The following is a 15223-nucleotide window of genomic DNA, read 5'->3' on the forward strand; positions in this document are numbered from 1 at the left end:
AGGTTTGCGGCTAATGCTGGGAGCCCGCTGTATTTAGCCGTGAGCCTGGCCATTTTGACGGCTGCATACGCTGTTTCCACCTCACTGTGGAAACAGCTTGTGCAAGGGGGGGGGGGGTTCAGTTGAATACTGACCTGTGAGCTGTGACTGAGCAATCAGCACTGCTCACTATAGAGCATTGAATACTGCCGTTGGTGATGAAATAGTGCACTTCTGTTGTATAAATTATGCTGGTTACACCTTAGAATATGGAAGTTCCTGCCCAACTGATGTACCGATACATGGTAGTGCGCATACACTACCCGATATGGCCTAGTGTTTTACACAGCTTCTCGCTGGTAGCAGTGACTGTTAGCTCCACGTTGTAGCCGTCACATCTGTGTGTAACTATTTAAACTGACCAAGGCACTAAGTGACCAACCCGTGCTTTTGGTTGGATATCCTTAAAACCTTCCTTGATGACAAGTTTGTGAACCACTGGACTAATAGATACAACAGCCACTTCATATGCTTTTGTTGTTGTTTTTCCATAGGAAATGGATGAGCATATCCGTAGCATGCTGCATCACAGGGAACTGGAGAACCTACGGGGCAGGTAATATGCATGGGACACACTAGAACACATGTGGTTTCATTATAATACCGTGTGTGTGTGTGTATATATTGGTTCCCACTGGTGATAGTGGGGTGTGGAGCACTTTCCTTTATAACAAGTAATCCAAAACTTTGTTATAAAAACAATGATGAATTTATTCCAACTTGTACATCACATCAATTGATCCAATAATCTTTCATGCCCCGACGTTTCGGTCCTAAACATACGGACCTTTATCAAGGAGCTTTAAAAAGATGGGGAAATCATTATCCATGTAGACACAGGGTTCACCTCAGCAAGGCAGGACCGTATGTGTGTGTGTGCACAGTATGAGCTCGTACCAAAGAGGCGTGAAATGACAGATATCTATATGTTGGAGATCTGTGACATTCCTCCATGGTCAGAACAGCTGTGACCGATTTTTTTATACCAACTGTTGCAGAGAAAGTTCTTCAGTGCAGAGGTTTGCCAGCCCGAAATATCTGGTGAACTATGCAACCCTTTGTCACGCTTCCTACACACTTTCTCCAAATACACAGGCAATGACTTTCTAAGAACACCAATGTCATATGTTGTAGAGAGTAACATTTCAAGGGGCTGTCGTGGTCCTGAGTAGGAGTCCCCAGTCCTTGTTAGGACTTCCTGATTCATCTACAGGTCAGAGCTTGGCTGCTTCTTAGGGACATTATTAAGCTCTGGCCCCCAAAATTGCACATACTTTATTCATTATGGTAGCAGTGCTTAGTGAAAAGGTATTGCCGTAAGCGATTTATACAATCGCTTTTACATTTGATATAGCTTTAGTTGGGAAGTTATTTTTATTTTATCCATATTTTGCTCAAAAAAGGTCGACATGAGTAAAATGGGAAAATGTCTCCTCCCTTGGTGCCGATATCAGCGGACCTACACTGTGAAAGATCTTGCAGTGTATGTCCCGGATATGTGCATTGGTAGTCCAAACAGTGTGGCCATGTCATAGTGGGTGTGTCCTATAGCACCTGACCTCAGAATTGTACCATGATGCTTAGAATGTTGGGGTGGAACGGAGGAGCATCTGGGGTATTTTGTGCAATTATTAGTATAACAAAATACTTGACCTACAGCATAGTTGGGCAACATGTGGCCCGCGAACAGCTCCTGACTGGCCTGCCACTCGGTGCTGCTGTGTGTGCCCACGATGTAGTCCTGTGTATCCGACGCTCAGCCTGTGCATAGCAGGTGCCAGGCCCGGCGCATGTGCGAAAGGCTGCAGTACTACGCCACGCGCAAACACAGCGGCCATCGGACAAACATACAATAGTGCCGAGCTGCCCACCCCCGCATGTCACTACAGCCACCGCCATGGTCACCGTGACTGCATGGGGCTGCAATCTGCGCCATTTTTCAATGCTGGGGCGTAGGTGTGTGGCATTACTAATGTAAGGGGCAAGTATAAGGGGCCTATTATTGTGTTGCATGGTGTGTAAAAGCGGTATATGGTGTTCTACAATACATTCAAAGACACATCCTTTTGAGTGACCACACCCCCTATTTCTGGAGTGTGGCCCTCGAATATCTGCTGGAAGTATTAAGTGGCCCCCCCAGCTGATAAAATTACCCACCCCTGACCACTGACCTACAATATTCTAGTTCATCCAGTACCTTTTTTGCATGTGTGACATTGCAATAAATGATCGAAAACGACTTTTCTGTATATATAAATTCCACAATATACTAAAGTACCACTTGCAACTTTGTAGAATACTTTTATTACGGATGCTAACATGGTATCTGTAGGAAGGGCCATTTGTTTAGACCACAGAATTCTAGTCTGGGCATGTAACTCCAAATTGAATTTTAACACCTGTGATGTGTTGGGTCCGATCCGTAGGTGTGTGCCAGCGTTGAAGCACAGCTGGCACACATCTATGTGCAGCAGTGAGTTCTAAGCTGTGGCAGGGAGCGCGTAGCGGCATTTTCCCGGGCAACGGAGTAAGAAGCGGCTGCTGAATTTGAAATGATATTTTGAAAGGACTGGCTGGACACTGAATGGCTGAGCGAATTCTCTCAGCCAATAACCGGACATTTTTTCAAAATATTTTTCAAATTCAGCTGCTTCCCGCTCAGTCACCCGGTAAATGCTGCTACCTGCCGCCATTTGGACCCTGCTGCCCGCCCTCCGCCGCTGACAGCTCCCTGGGAGTCCTTTACATGCATTAAATCGCATTCGATTTATTGCATGTAAAAATGGCACATCAAGTGCCAAATCGTAAGCGAGCCTCCTGGGGGGCTCAAGGGGCAAACTGGTTGGACTATCTGCATCCCCACCGCTGGTCATCCATATGTTTTCCTGCTTACCATACTATCCCTTTTTAAATTAGGATGCTCATTTATTACACAGATATTTTTTTGGGCTGATTAAAACCAGGTGAATTGCATGCTTCAGAGAGCCTGTGTAATTCATTAGTGTCCCGGTATAAACGTATAGTATTGTAAGCCTATACATTTAGACCCGGTGTTAGCAGACTCTGGGCCAGATTCTCTAAGCTTCAAAAGTGATAAAATGGAGAGTGATAAACAGCCAGCCAATCAGCTCCTACCTGCCAGATCACAGGCTGTGTTTAAAATATGTCAGACAGGAGCTGATTGGCTGGCTGTTTATCACTCTCCATTTTAGCACTTTTGAAGTTGCGTTAAACAAACAGGTTCAAAACTGTTCCACCACAACAGATTAATGAATGTATCAGCATTGGCTATTGAGACTAGCAGCTGCTATCTGACTGTAGACCTGATCAGAGACATATGAAAACATGCAGTCGAGCAATCATCCGCTAACTGCGCAGGTGCACTATGCCTGTGGCGCGATGGTCTCTTGATGCTAGTCACAGAGAGATTTGCGAAGTGGTTGACAATGGGAGCACTTGTGGCCTGTAATGGGGAGAGGCTGGGGCTGCCTATTTCTGAAGCAGATATCTTCCGGTTTTACCACAGGAAGTTTGCCTCTTTACCCTTGGACATGATATGCTATGATGCAGCCATTTGTGCTTCCACAGCTGTTTAGACCCCTGCACTGAATTAGCCTTCCGTAGCATAATGCACAGTTTTGTTTTAGTCCTGTTCAGTGTGTTGGATACCAGGCAGCAGTCGCATCATATGCTATGGTGCTGAAGTTTTTAGATTCCCAACCAGCATTTCAGCTGTCCTGGGTCGTCTTACTCTCTTTTGATTGGCTGCTGTCCCATCCCCCTCATAGTGTCTGAGCTTGTGGGCAGCGTCCTGGGTGCTCGAAATAAAAGTAAAGTGTGTGACAGAAGCAGCTCACAGCAGCTGACACCATGCCTGGGCTTCAGAGCTGGGGGAACTAGCTCTGTAAGCCCCCCTCCCCTGCTTTGCCTCTATGCTGTGTGTCCTCTGTGGGCAAGATTTTCAGTACAACAATTAAAGAAGATTTCTTTTTTGTTTTTCATTTATAAGCTTTGCCTCTTAAATTGTTGGAGAAAAATCTATCCTGGCAATCTTTTCACATTTCAAATATTTCCGCAAGTAGAATCAATTGAGCGTCTGCAAACACAAGGTAACTCCGCTACATTGTCGCCGAAGAAGCGTTCTCTGTGCCGGAAAGTCTCTCGGCGCTGTAGCCATAGTTCAAGGAGAAGTTGCCCTCAGAGGAGACACAGCATAATAGCCGTTTGTCAGCAATGCCTGTTGGAAGAATTGAGTGCCCCTCCTCTGCCTCTTTCCCCAGAGACTGCAGCCATGAATGCCGGGTCTGCAGGGTGACTGTGGTGGGACTGTCGACGTACGCTAAGCACATCTCTAGCCAACTGCACAAAGATAAAGTCGATGCCCTGGAAAAAGCGGAAGAAAAGGAGGAGGGTGATGAAGAATACTTTGATAAGGAACTCATCCAGTTAATTAAAAAAAGGAAGGAACAAAGTCGGTAAGTTACGTGTTCTCGGTACATTTCCATCCCGTTTGCCATCATAGTGCACTTGGAACTGAAGTGTTGTCCTTAGTGATTATCTGTGTGTGGGTTTTCACCGACAGTAGTGGAAATTTACTAAGACGGGAGTTATTTCACATGGGATGTTGCTATGGGCAACATCCCATGGGAAATACAACTCCCGTCTTAGTTAATTTCCCCCAGGGTATCAGCTATGTATAGATGGCAGCAGTGCATGGTGGAAGCTCCTGCATAGTTCTGATTATTACAGCAAGATTACTAATGGCACCTAGGAAAAGATGCATGTTCATTGTACCCCCTGTTGGAGACGCAATGAAGCCGCATTGATATTCATTGATTCATCATGTCTCTCTCCACCACGTGTCACAGTACTGTACCATGTTTCTGGCCATGCGTTTCCTGACACCCCCCCTTTAACCCTTTGAGTGCCAAGTGAATATGTTAAAAAGTGATGTGAAACTTGGCAAGCAAATATTTTATTTATCATAATGATCTGTAATACAGTGGTGTCAAACTCATGGCCCTCCAGCTGCTGTGGAACTATACATCCCAGCATGCGCTGCCACAGTACTAGCAATCCATTATATCAAATCTGTGGCATGGCATGCTGGGACATGTAGTTCCACAACAGCTGGAGGGCCGTGAGTTTGACACCACTGCTGTAATAGTTGCCACCTCGATCTGCTGTGCCAAGAGTGGCTGTTTGGCGCGACTGCAGTAACGATGCATAAGGACAAATATTTCCCATTCTTACCCCCCAAGCAGTATTTTTTTTTTTTTTATGTATGCATACATAGGGGCCGATCCGATTAACCCCGAAGGATGCAAGTTCCCGTTCGGGTGCCGTTTTAACCCTGAAAACAGCACCCGAATTAACCCTAACTCGCACCACTCGCAGGGACGAATTAGCTGAAAATTGCTCGCACCTCTATGGAGGTGCGAGAACTTTTCAGCGAATTCGGCCCACCGTAAAGTGGGCCATCCGCACCCTTAGGGTGTAATAGGATTGACCCCATATACTGGATGGCTACGTTTGCTACAATCAATGTTCGAATAGGTTGAGGCCATCTAAATTGTTTGATTAAAGTAGTACTAATATTGAGTCATCACTTTATATATTCTTTAGGAGCATTATGAGAGACTAGTGAATTAATGGCAATTAGAAGGCATTCGTTTTATCTTCTGTTTTCTTTTTTTGGTACTTGTTTAGTTTCACGGCGGCAGCTGTACGCTATGCTAGGTTTGAAAACGTTATCAGCGTAGCGTTGTGAACGTAGTGACTCCGCATCAACCCAGCTCTCTCAGGTCATTGTAGACGCCCCCTTCTGACACCCCCTTTGTTAGCGGTTTGACGTGATGTCTAAAGTAGACATCCCGACAAATCGCTAACAAAGGGAACGTCTGAAGGGGGCGTCTACAATGTACAGCGTCTAACTACATCGCCTAAGTACAGCACCGGCAAACCAGACGCTCTAGCGCATGGGTCTTCAAACTGTGGCCCTCCAGATGTTGTGAAACTACATGTTCCAACATGCATTGCCACATTTTTTCCTATAAGAGCATGCCAAAACTGTCAGGGCATGCTGGGACATGTAGTTCCACAACATCTGGAGGGCCACACTTTGAAGACCCATGCTCTAGCGTCTAAATTTTAGTGGGTTATAGGGGGTGCAGCATTTGTTCATTAAAGACCTTGGGGGGAAAAAAGTCGACAATGACCTTTGTCGACGTAACAGCTGTCGACCTTCTTTATTCCACTATCCATGCCAGCCCGAAGCGTGGCAAGCGCACGCGTTACGTGTCCTATCGACCTTTTCATACCCTCACTATCCACGTCGGCGTGGAGTTGATTTTGTATAGTGTGGAGAGCGCAGTGAGCCACCGAGCCCGAAGTGAGGCGCGTGGACATGGAATACATGTGAAGTTTCCCGTGTCCCCTCACGGGGCACGCCACACTATCTGAAATCAACTCTACGCCGACGTGGATAGTGGGCGTATGAAAAGGTCGGTAGGGCGTGTAACGTGTCCCCTCGCGGGGCTCGCTGCGCTCGCCATGCTTCGGGCTAGTGGGGGTGTTTCAGGAACACATTCACACCTCCCATATCATGCACATGAGACAGTAATGATGACATGTGCTAACTGTTAACTTGATTTTAGTTAACTTAAAGAGAATGATTCAAGAAAAAATGATTAAAGAACAATACAATCAATAACAAGAAGGTAAAATACAAAAAAAAGATAAAAAGTAATTCCTCTGACAGTGTACTGTCAGAGACAGCAGCCGAAGTCGATGCTCCATCCAAAGTTGACGCAGTTGCCTCTGCGGTGTCGCCTTTGGCTGCCTGGGGGAGCAGGTTCAGTGTGTGCAGGATGCGCTTAAGGGGTCTTCTGCACCCAGTGTCTTCCTCCAGATAAGCTGCTGGAGATATGAGTCCAGCTGATGGCGTGCAGTCCCCCTTTTGGCAATTATTGCACCACTTGAAGGATCCCCACAGTCATTCTATATTCTGGGTGTGAACCCCGCTCTCCGGATACACGAAGTGGTTGTGGTGGTTCACCCTGGCGTGATGATACCCAGCCTGCTCCAGCTGCTCTGTTTGGTACGCCCTCCAGCAGTCGGAGTTTATAGTGGTCCCCGGGAGCACGTGCCTCTCGATGGCAGCCATTAGGGTACTGGCATCACGCCCTCTCGACTGCCGTCAAGAAACACTCTCTGGTCTGTCTGGAGATGCCCCTGAAGATCCACTGCTGGGGCAGCATGCATCCAACATTGGCCTTGCACTTCACAAAGTGGCTTTCATCAACCTCCACAATGGTGCCTGGGCCGCCAATTTGTCCCTGTGTCACGACTGGGGATTTGGGACCCGGGAGTGACCTTGGTGGCTAGCTGACAACCCAATGGAAACAGGACGGAGGCAAGTGGATACAAATGGGGGTACTCTTTACCTAGAACGGCGCCCGCGATCAGAATCGCGGGCGTCGGGGGTAAAAAATCGCGGTCATCGCGGGCATCGCGGGTAAATCGCGGGTACATCAAAATCGTGTACCCGCGATGACCGCGATTTTCCCATAGGGAACAATGTTAAAAAGCCTAATTGACCGCGATTTTAATGTAAAATGCCTCAATGCCCGCGATTTTCCCATAGGAATCAATGTTAAATGGGCTACAGAGCCCAAATAGACCCAATTAACCCTTAAATGTCACCCCAATTTTTTTACGCCACCCCACGATCCACGCCAACCCGAAGCGTGGCGAGCGCAGCGAGCCCGCGAGGGGCGGCGGTACGCGTCCTCCGACCTTTTCATGCCCTACTATCCACGTCGGCGTGGAGTTGAGAATAGAATAGTGTGGCGAGCGCAGCGAGCCACCGAGCCCGAAGCGTGGCGAGCGCACGCGGATACCTTCACAGGTAAACGCGTCCCTTCGCGGGCTTCACAGGTGTCGGCGTCGCCACGGACACCTGTGAAGTCCGCGAGGGGACGCGTATAACTGTGAAGGTATCCGCGTCCCCTCGCGGGGCTCGCTGCGCTCGCCACGCTTCGGGCTCGGTGGCTCGCTGCGCTCGCCACACTATTCTATTCTCAACTCCACGCCGACGTGGATAGTAGGGCATGAAAAGGTCGGAGGACGCGTACCGCCGCCCCTCGCGGGCTCGCTGCGCTCGCCACGCTTCGGGTTGGCGTGGATCGTGGGGTGGCGTCAAAAAATTGGGGTGACATTTAAGGGTTAATTGAGCCTATTTGGGCTCTGTAGCCCATTTAACATTGATTCCTATGGTAAAATCGCGGGCATTGAGGCATTGAATGCAAAATCGCGGTCAATCTGGCTTTTTAACATTGTTCCCTATGGGAAAATCGCGGTGATCGCGGGCATCGCGTCGCGGCCGTTTATGTACTGCCCGCGATCCCGCGATCACCCCGATGGGCGCCGTTCTAGGTAAAGAGTACCCAAATGGGTAATGTTTATTGCATAGAATGAACTGGTACAGGGGACATTAGAAAGTCTGTAAAAGTCTTTGGAAAGCTGGGAACTGATAAGTTACTTGGAGGCACGGGAGCACAGGAGCTGGAAAGCACAGAGTAGGGCCACTGGAGAGCAGGTGCCGGAAGCACTGTAGGCAGTGGTGAAGGTGGTTGCGGGTGCAGGTACTGAGGCACGCAGAGACAGAGGTGGACACAGGTGCAGCTGCTGGAGCGTGCGGGTGTAAGTGGTCACAGGTGCAGGTAACTCGGAAGCACAGGTGCAGGAAACTCGGAAGCACAGGTGCCAGGTGCAGGAAACTCGGAAGCACAGGTGCAGGAAACTCGGAAGCACAGGTGCAGGAAACTCGGAAGCACAGGTGCAGGAAACTCGGAAGCACAGGTGCAGGAAACTCGGAAGCACAGGTGCAGGAAACTCGGAAGCACAGGTGCAGGAAACTCGGAAGCACAGGTGCAGGTAACTCGGAAGCACAGGTGCAGGTAACTCGGAAGCACAGGTGCAGGTAACTCGGAAGCACAGGTGCAGGTAACTCGGAAGCACAGGTGCAGGTAACTCGGAAGCACAGGTGCAGGTAACTCGGAAGCACAGGTGCAGGTAACTCGGAAGCACAGGTGCAGGTAACTCGGAAGCACAGGTGCAGGTAACTCGGAAGCACAGGTGCAGGTAACTCGGAAGCACAGGTGCAGGTAACTCGGAAGCACAGGTGCAGGTAACTCGGAAGCACAGGTGCAGGTAACTCGGAAGCACAGGTGCAGGTAACTCGGAAGCACAGGTGCAGGTAACTCGGAAGCACAGGTGCAGGTAACTCGGAAGCACAGGTACGGATGAACACTGGCACAGATAACTTGGAAGCACAGGTGCAGGCGACTCGGGAACACAGGTGCTGGGACAGGAAGCAGGTACTGGATACAGGTACAGGGTAACACTGGTGCAGGTACTTGTAATGCAGGAACAGGTGAACACTGGTGCAGGGTCTTGAAGGCACACAGGTGTAGGAACGCTGGTGCAGGGTTTTGGAGGCACACAGGTGTAGGAACGCTGGTGCAGGGTGTTGGAGGCACACAGGTGTAGGAACGCTGGTGCAGGGTGTTGGAGGCACACAGGTGCAGGAACGCTGGTGGAGGGTCTTGGAAGCACACAGGTGTAGGAATGCTGGAGCAGGGTCTTGGAAGCAGGATACAAATGCTGGGTAACTGGAATACCACAGAGCTAAAGCAGGAACACAAGCTGAAGCTTCCTCCCAAGTTATTGACAACAATGCAAAAGCAAAGTGTCTATGCAGGGCTGGGAGGATAACCCCTCAGAGCAGCACTGATTGGCCATCCGGGTGATTGGGAATGGCCACACCTGGAACAGTCTCTGGATGAGGCCAACAGGGAACTTGTATCTTTCAAGTGGTAACCACAGAGTTAATGGCTGAATCAGAATCACCCAGGTGCTCATTACAAGCAAATACTCAGATCTTGCTGCAGCAGGCTGAGAAACAAGACTGACAGGCAGGTAAGACAGGACAAACACACTGAGTTCTGGCAGGATTGTGACACCCTGAGGCTGCGACTGGAGGTCGACAGTGCAGGCCTCCCACAATAAATTATATTGCACAGTGGTGGCCTGGGAGACAGGTGTCGCTGACAAAAACATACACTAGTCAGCTCCTCAGCCCAGCAGAATATAAAGCGGATGAGGGTAACGAAGGTCAGATGACACCCTCTAAACCACTGTGCAGCCCTCAGACTGACCTTTTTCCGCAGGTGCGGATATGGCAGTGCCACATCCGCTCCCTAATACTGAGCCTCATCGGGTGCCCATTGGGACACGTCTGTGTCTCAGGCAGGAAATGTTGCCCCTGAAGGAATTCCACTGCCTCCTCCTCAGTCTGGGGCAGAGTAATAATGGTCAGCCTCTCTGCAGCCATGTCTCCGATATGTGTGCCTCTCAGAGAATTCAACAGCTGACTGACTACGTTAACTGTGTACCAATCTACCAGCTGACTGACTACGCAACAGCTGACTGACTACACTAACAGCGTACCGCTCAATCTACCAGCTGACTTAGACGCGAGAACAACACGCTGTTTCTGACTGGGACGCAACTTCTGACTACGGTGAACTAGACGCTGTTTCTGACTACTCTAGAAATAGACAATGTTTCTGTCTACAGTAGTCGTGGGTACACACACTACGCCGATTTTGACAGGGAAGCTTACTCTGACTACGTACTGCCTACGCTTAATACACTACGGAACACACTGCGCTGCCACGAGCCCTATTCTGAAAGTAACGCTACACTAAGTATGTAACTGCCGCCGTGAAACTAAACAAGTACCCTTTTTTCTGTTTGGTCAATAAATATTTTTGTTTCTTTTCAGACAAGATGAGGCCTGCAGCCCATCCAAAGAACAAGAAACCGATAAATATCAAAGAAGAAGAGACGATCGTCTTACATACCAAGAAACAAGCCAGCAAGAGTGGTGCAGAGATCCATCGGAGAGGAACTGGCAATGGCAGAAAAAAGGCTTTAGTAATCAAAGACCGGATTTCCTGCATTCTAAGTTAAATCACAATTCTAACTGGCATCTCAGCAATTCAAGGGGGCGAGCTGGATGGCATTTAAACAATGCATCAAGTCGGCAATTGATCCATCTCAAGGTTGGAGGCACTTGGCATTCAAACGCAGGGGGGGCAACCAGCTGGCATCAAAGAGGGTCTGGAAGAAATTTCCGTTGGCATCAGGAGGGGAAAATGACTTTTCCGAACCAACATGCTCGAAACTGTGGAGGAAACTGGCAAAGTAATCCTTACAGCGGTAACCAATGGAATTTTGGTGGTAATTCTCCGCAGGGGAGGAACAGACTTCCGAGGCACTGTGATAATGCTCAGGAACAGGAGTCGAGCTGGAGTAACAAAAGCTCTACACCCAACACTTTCTCCAAGTTCAAATGGAAAAAAGCTGAAAGTAAAACCAACAACTCTTTGCAAAGAATGACTGACTTTACAAGTGACCATCATATAGATGATCAATTTATTGATTTTCAAATGTCCACTAATTCAGATTTATCATCCAAAACAAAACCTGTTCTTTCCCCCGAGAAGAACAATAGCCTCACAAAAGATAAACCACACAGGTGGTCTCCTTACCCATCACAAAAGAACACCGATAGTCCTCCAGCACCTCCACAATCACCAAATAATGATGCATCATCTATTAAGTCGGAGGAATCCACAGTCGAGCGTAGAAAAACTAGCCAAGGAGAATGTTCGACTAGCATCATTATGACCGGGGATAAAGATCCACCTGATTTGTCTGCTGACAATGAGCCGAAGAGCCCTCGAATGCCTTCACTGAAATCACCGCTTCGCAGCTTACCTGATATGAAACCTTCCACTTTGAAGAGAAATCCTTTAAAAGGTGTAAAACTGCAGTTCTCTACTATTTTTGCTCAGAATCGTTTAAGTGCTCTTAATTTAGAAACCATCAAGTCCAATACGTACCTATCCAGATTACGAAGTGCATCCAAACAAACCAAGACCAATCAGGAAACCCAAGATGGCAGTAACAAAGAGCCCATGGAATCTCTAAGCGAGGTTTTACGCAGAGCCAAAGCAATGCTACGTGACAGTCAGGCAATTCAGAATCCTCATATTCCGTGTTTGAGTGATCCACCGAGCAATCCAGACACCGCAATTGCTGATGTATCTAAAGATTCTTTTGTCACTAGCAATTCTTCTGATTACAACTTAGAAGATGTCAATGATGATGATGACTCCTTCAATAATGGGGCAAAAGCGGACAACAAAAGGGAATCCAAAAGTGATACAAATCGCAAACTTAAGGAAGATGACTGCCCAGAACTCTTGGAACAGATTTTAACCGATTCTGATTCCTGTACAGAAAAATCTGCTGACAAACCTTTTATTTCACAACACAATTCCGAGTCTCTTTATACAGAAGATTCTCACCTCTGTCAAGACTTTCATGATGCTGAAAATTTGGAAAATATTTCCGATCTTGAACTGCAAAAAGGTGCTACACATTCCTCCAATCCAATTTTACCTGAATTAAGCAAACTTGGACTTCCTGTTTCCCTCCAAAGAGATCTAACCAGGCATATTAGTTCACGGAGCAAATCTGGAGCGCATCTCCCGGAACCCAACCTCAATAGTGCGCGACGCATCAGAAATGTGAGTGGTCATCGCAGGAATGAGACTGACAAGGATTCGAGTCTCAAGCCAACCCTTCGGCAGATTCTGAGCGCATCGAGAAGAAATATAAATTGGGAACAGGTTATTCAGCATGTGACCAAGAAGAAGCAGGAGTTAGGCAAAGGAATGCCGAGGTTTGTTTATATATAGTAAGAATAAATAAGTGCAAAGTTTGTGCATACTAATCGTTTTGCATGCATGTGCTAATTCAGATTCTGGAGGAACTGCGTTATGATGTGCGAAGTACCTTTGTTCAGTACTTTGCGCAGGATCAATTCTGCGCTTGTCCAAAGGCACAGGTTCTGTGCCACACAACCACAATATGGCATCAGATGGTCAGTGATTGACAGTCTGATGCTGTTTGGGGAAGGGTGCAGCGCCTTGCTAAGTTTGGGAAAATGGACCTATTGCCATGGTTTAGGGGGAAGGTAAGACACCAGTCTTTGTCATTGGATGGAGATTTTCTTGGCCTCCAAGGAGTATCTACGATGGGCAGGCTTGCACAACGCCATGGGTGTTCTATGCTGTACGGTGGTCTTACATTGATCCAATGCTTCATCCTAGGATGCAGCTGGGATTGTGACTGCAGCAGGAGGCGTCTACTCCACATCTGAATTAGCCCCACAGCCACATACGCTGAATGCAGATTTCAGTTTGTATTGACAGAATTCTACTAGTGTAATGCCTCACAATTCAGGCCGCGACCCAGCGATCTCCAAACCCGATTTGGTTAAGCATGCACACTTGCTAGTTGGCTGCACAATATCTGGCCAAACATCACATCTGCACGGCCACTTTAAATTTGCCATTCAGTTTTAATGTAATTGTCGACTGTTCTTTGGCCGTCCTATGCGCTGCCTATACAGATGTACCGATATGCCTGCATACGCCGTGCTGCGGGGCTGAAGTGAAATGTCTGTGCGCATTACCATTCATACATATCTAGTGTACATACAATATATCATTCTTCAGTTGTATAAATGATATAGGCTCATTTTATTGAGCTGGCTTTTCATGTTTATTCAAGAAGCTTATCCGCCAGAAACTTCTTGTACTAATGTGTTTGGTTTTTTTCCCCCCGTTTCTTTTAAGATTTGGTATAGAAATGGTAGCACAGGTACAAAGCGAACAAGAAGGTCTTGACTTTGATGAAGATGACTTGGGAATTGAAAGTTACCACTGGGAAGGCATCACTGCAAGTCCGCTGGGGTCCTTACGGAAGCGAAGCCTTTCCGAAAGCAGTGTTGCCGTGGACAAGGTATCTGTTTACAGTATTTTTAATGATCATAGCTCGGAAACCTGTTGTGAACAACCAGACAACATTCCGAAACGCCAAACAACACCGGCAGCACCAGGACCAAAGCGGGTTTCCATGTTGACTGCAAAGCGGGAGGGAGAAGAGGAGGATATTCGAATAACATCTCCATCATTGGACATTGATGTCTTCTCTAGCACGATTCTAGCTGAAACCTCACAAAGTCAGGGAGAAGGTGTGGAAGCCTGTGCTGACTCAGACAGCTTGTGCATGTTTCAGAGGGCTTGTGAGGAGACCGTCATCAGTACTGCGACAGCAGCTAGCACCAATGTGGATGGGGGCACTGATAGCTGTGCATCCGGTACTGAACACAATGATAGCCAAGGGGTTGGGAAGAAAAGAAGGGCCACTGGGGTAAGTTGTGTTTTTTTTTTTTTTTTGTCGCTTACAGTACTCTTTTATGTTTGTTAAAATGTGCTAAGACATACCTAGTTAGCGTAAGATAGGAAAAAAATCTATGCACTTTTAAAAGTTTCCCTAAATATAGTAAATGTGTAATACTTAATTAAAACTCCACTTTCTGCCATCTTTGATTTTTAGAAGGAATTAGTGGCACAAACAATGTCTACATCCTTGTTCAATACCATAATTATTAATGTGCTTAACCCTTTGAGTGCCAACCTCTGAGAGAGATGCGCAAAATATCCGCTGAAAAATGCCAGCGACGCTTACATTTAAACTTTGTTTTTTACACAACATTTTTTATTTGAATTTATATAACAAATGTGAGTGATGCTGGAATATTTAGCAGATATTTTCCACATCTCTCACAGATGTTGGCACTCGAATGGTTAAGCCAACAGCATTGTTATAAAAAAAAAAAATTGTATACAGGTTACAGAAAAGAAAAAAAAATATTAGCAATTGAAAGTCTTTTTTTTTTTTTAAACGGTAAGGACGGGTTATGTCCCGAAACTTCGAACCTGGAAAGAAACACTAAAAGAAGAAAAATACGGGGAATAAAAGGTGAGCTTTCAGTAAATGACCACATTGTATCTGTCGGTTCCTGCAATCACAAAGTTGTATTTTTCGTTACATAGGATTGTCGTACTTAGCACGGATGCGTAGGAGCTGAAAAGCTACAGTGGGGATGAACGTTAGATTTGAAAAGGAATTGATTTTTATAATTTAGGCAAGGGTCTATTTACTAAGCCCCGGAGGAAGAGTACCAGCCAATCAGCACCTA

General features: G+C 47.1%; 1 protein-coding gene across 2 annotated transcripts in view; it reads left to right on the forward strand.

The window, feature by feature from the left end:
* The window catches only part of ZNF106 (zinc finger protein 106), a 54247-nt gene that overhangs the window by 13334 nt on the left and 25690 nt on the right, over positions 1 to 15223 (forward strand). For both annotated transcript variants that reach the window (XM_083166688.1, XM_083166689.1), the window contains exons 3-7: positions 534 to 595; positions 4320 to 4514; positions 10889 to 12856; positions 13815 to 14391; positions 14934 to 15003. In XM_083166688.1, coding sequence (XP_083022814.1) covers positions 534 to 595; positions 4320 to 4514; positions 10889 to 12856; positions 13815 to 14391; positions 14934 to 15003 — 2872 coding nt within the window. The remainder of the gene's footprint in view (positions 1 to 533; positions 596 to 4319; positions 4515 to 10888; positions 12857 to 13814; positions 14392 to 14933; positions 15004 to 15223) is intronic.

The sequence above is a fragment of the Crinia signifera genome, chromosome 12 (assembly GCF_055691185.1).
Source record: "Crinia signifera chromosome 12, ASM5569118v1, whole genome shotgun sequence".
Lineage (NCBI taxonomy): Eukaryota > Metazoa > Chordata > Amphibia > Anura > Myobatrachidae > Crinia > Crinia signifera.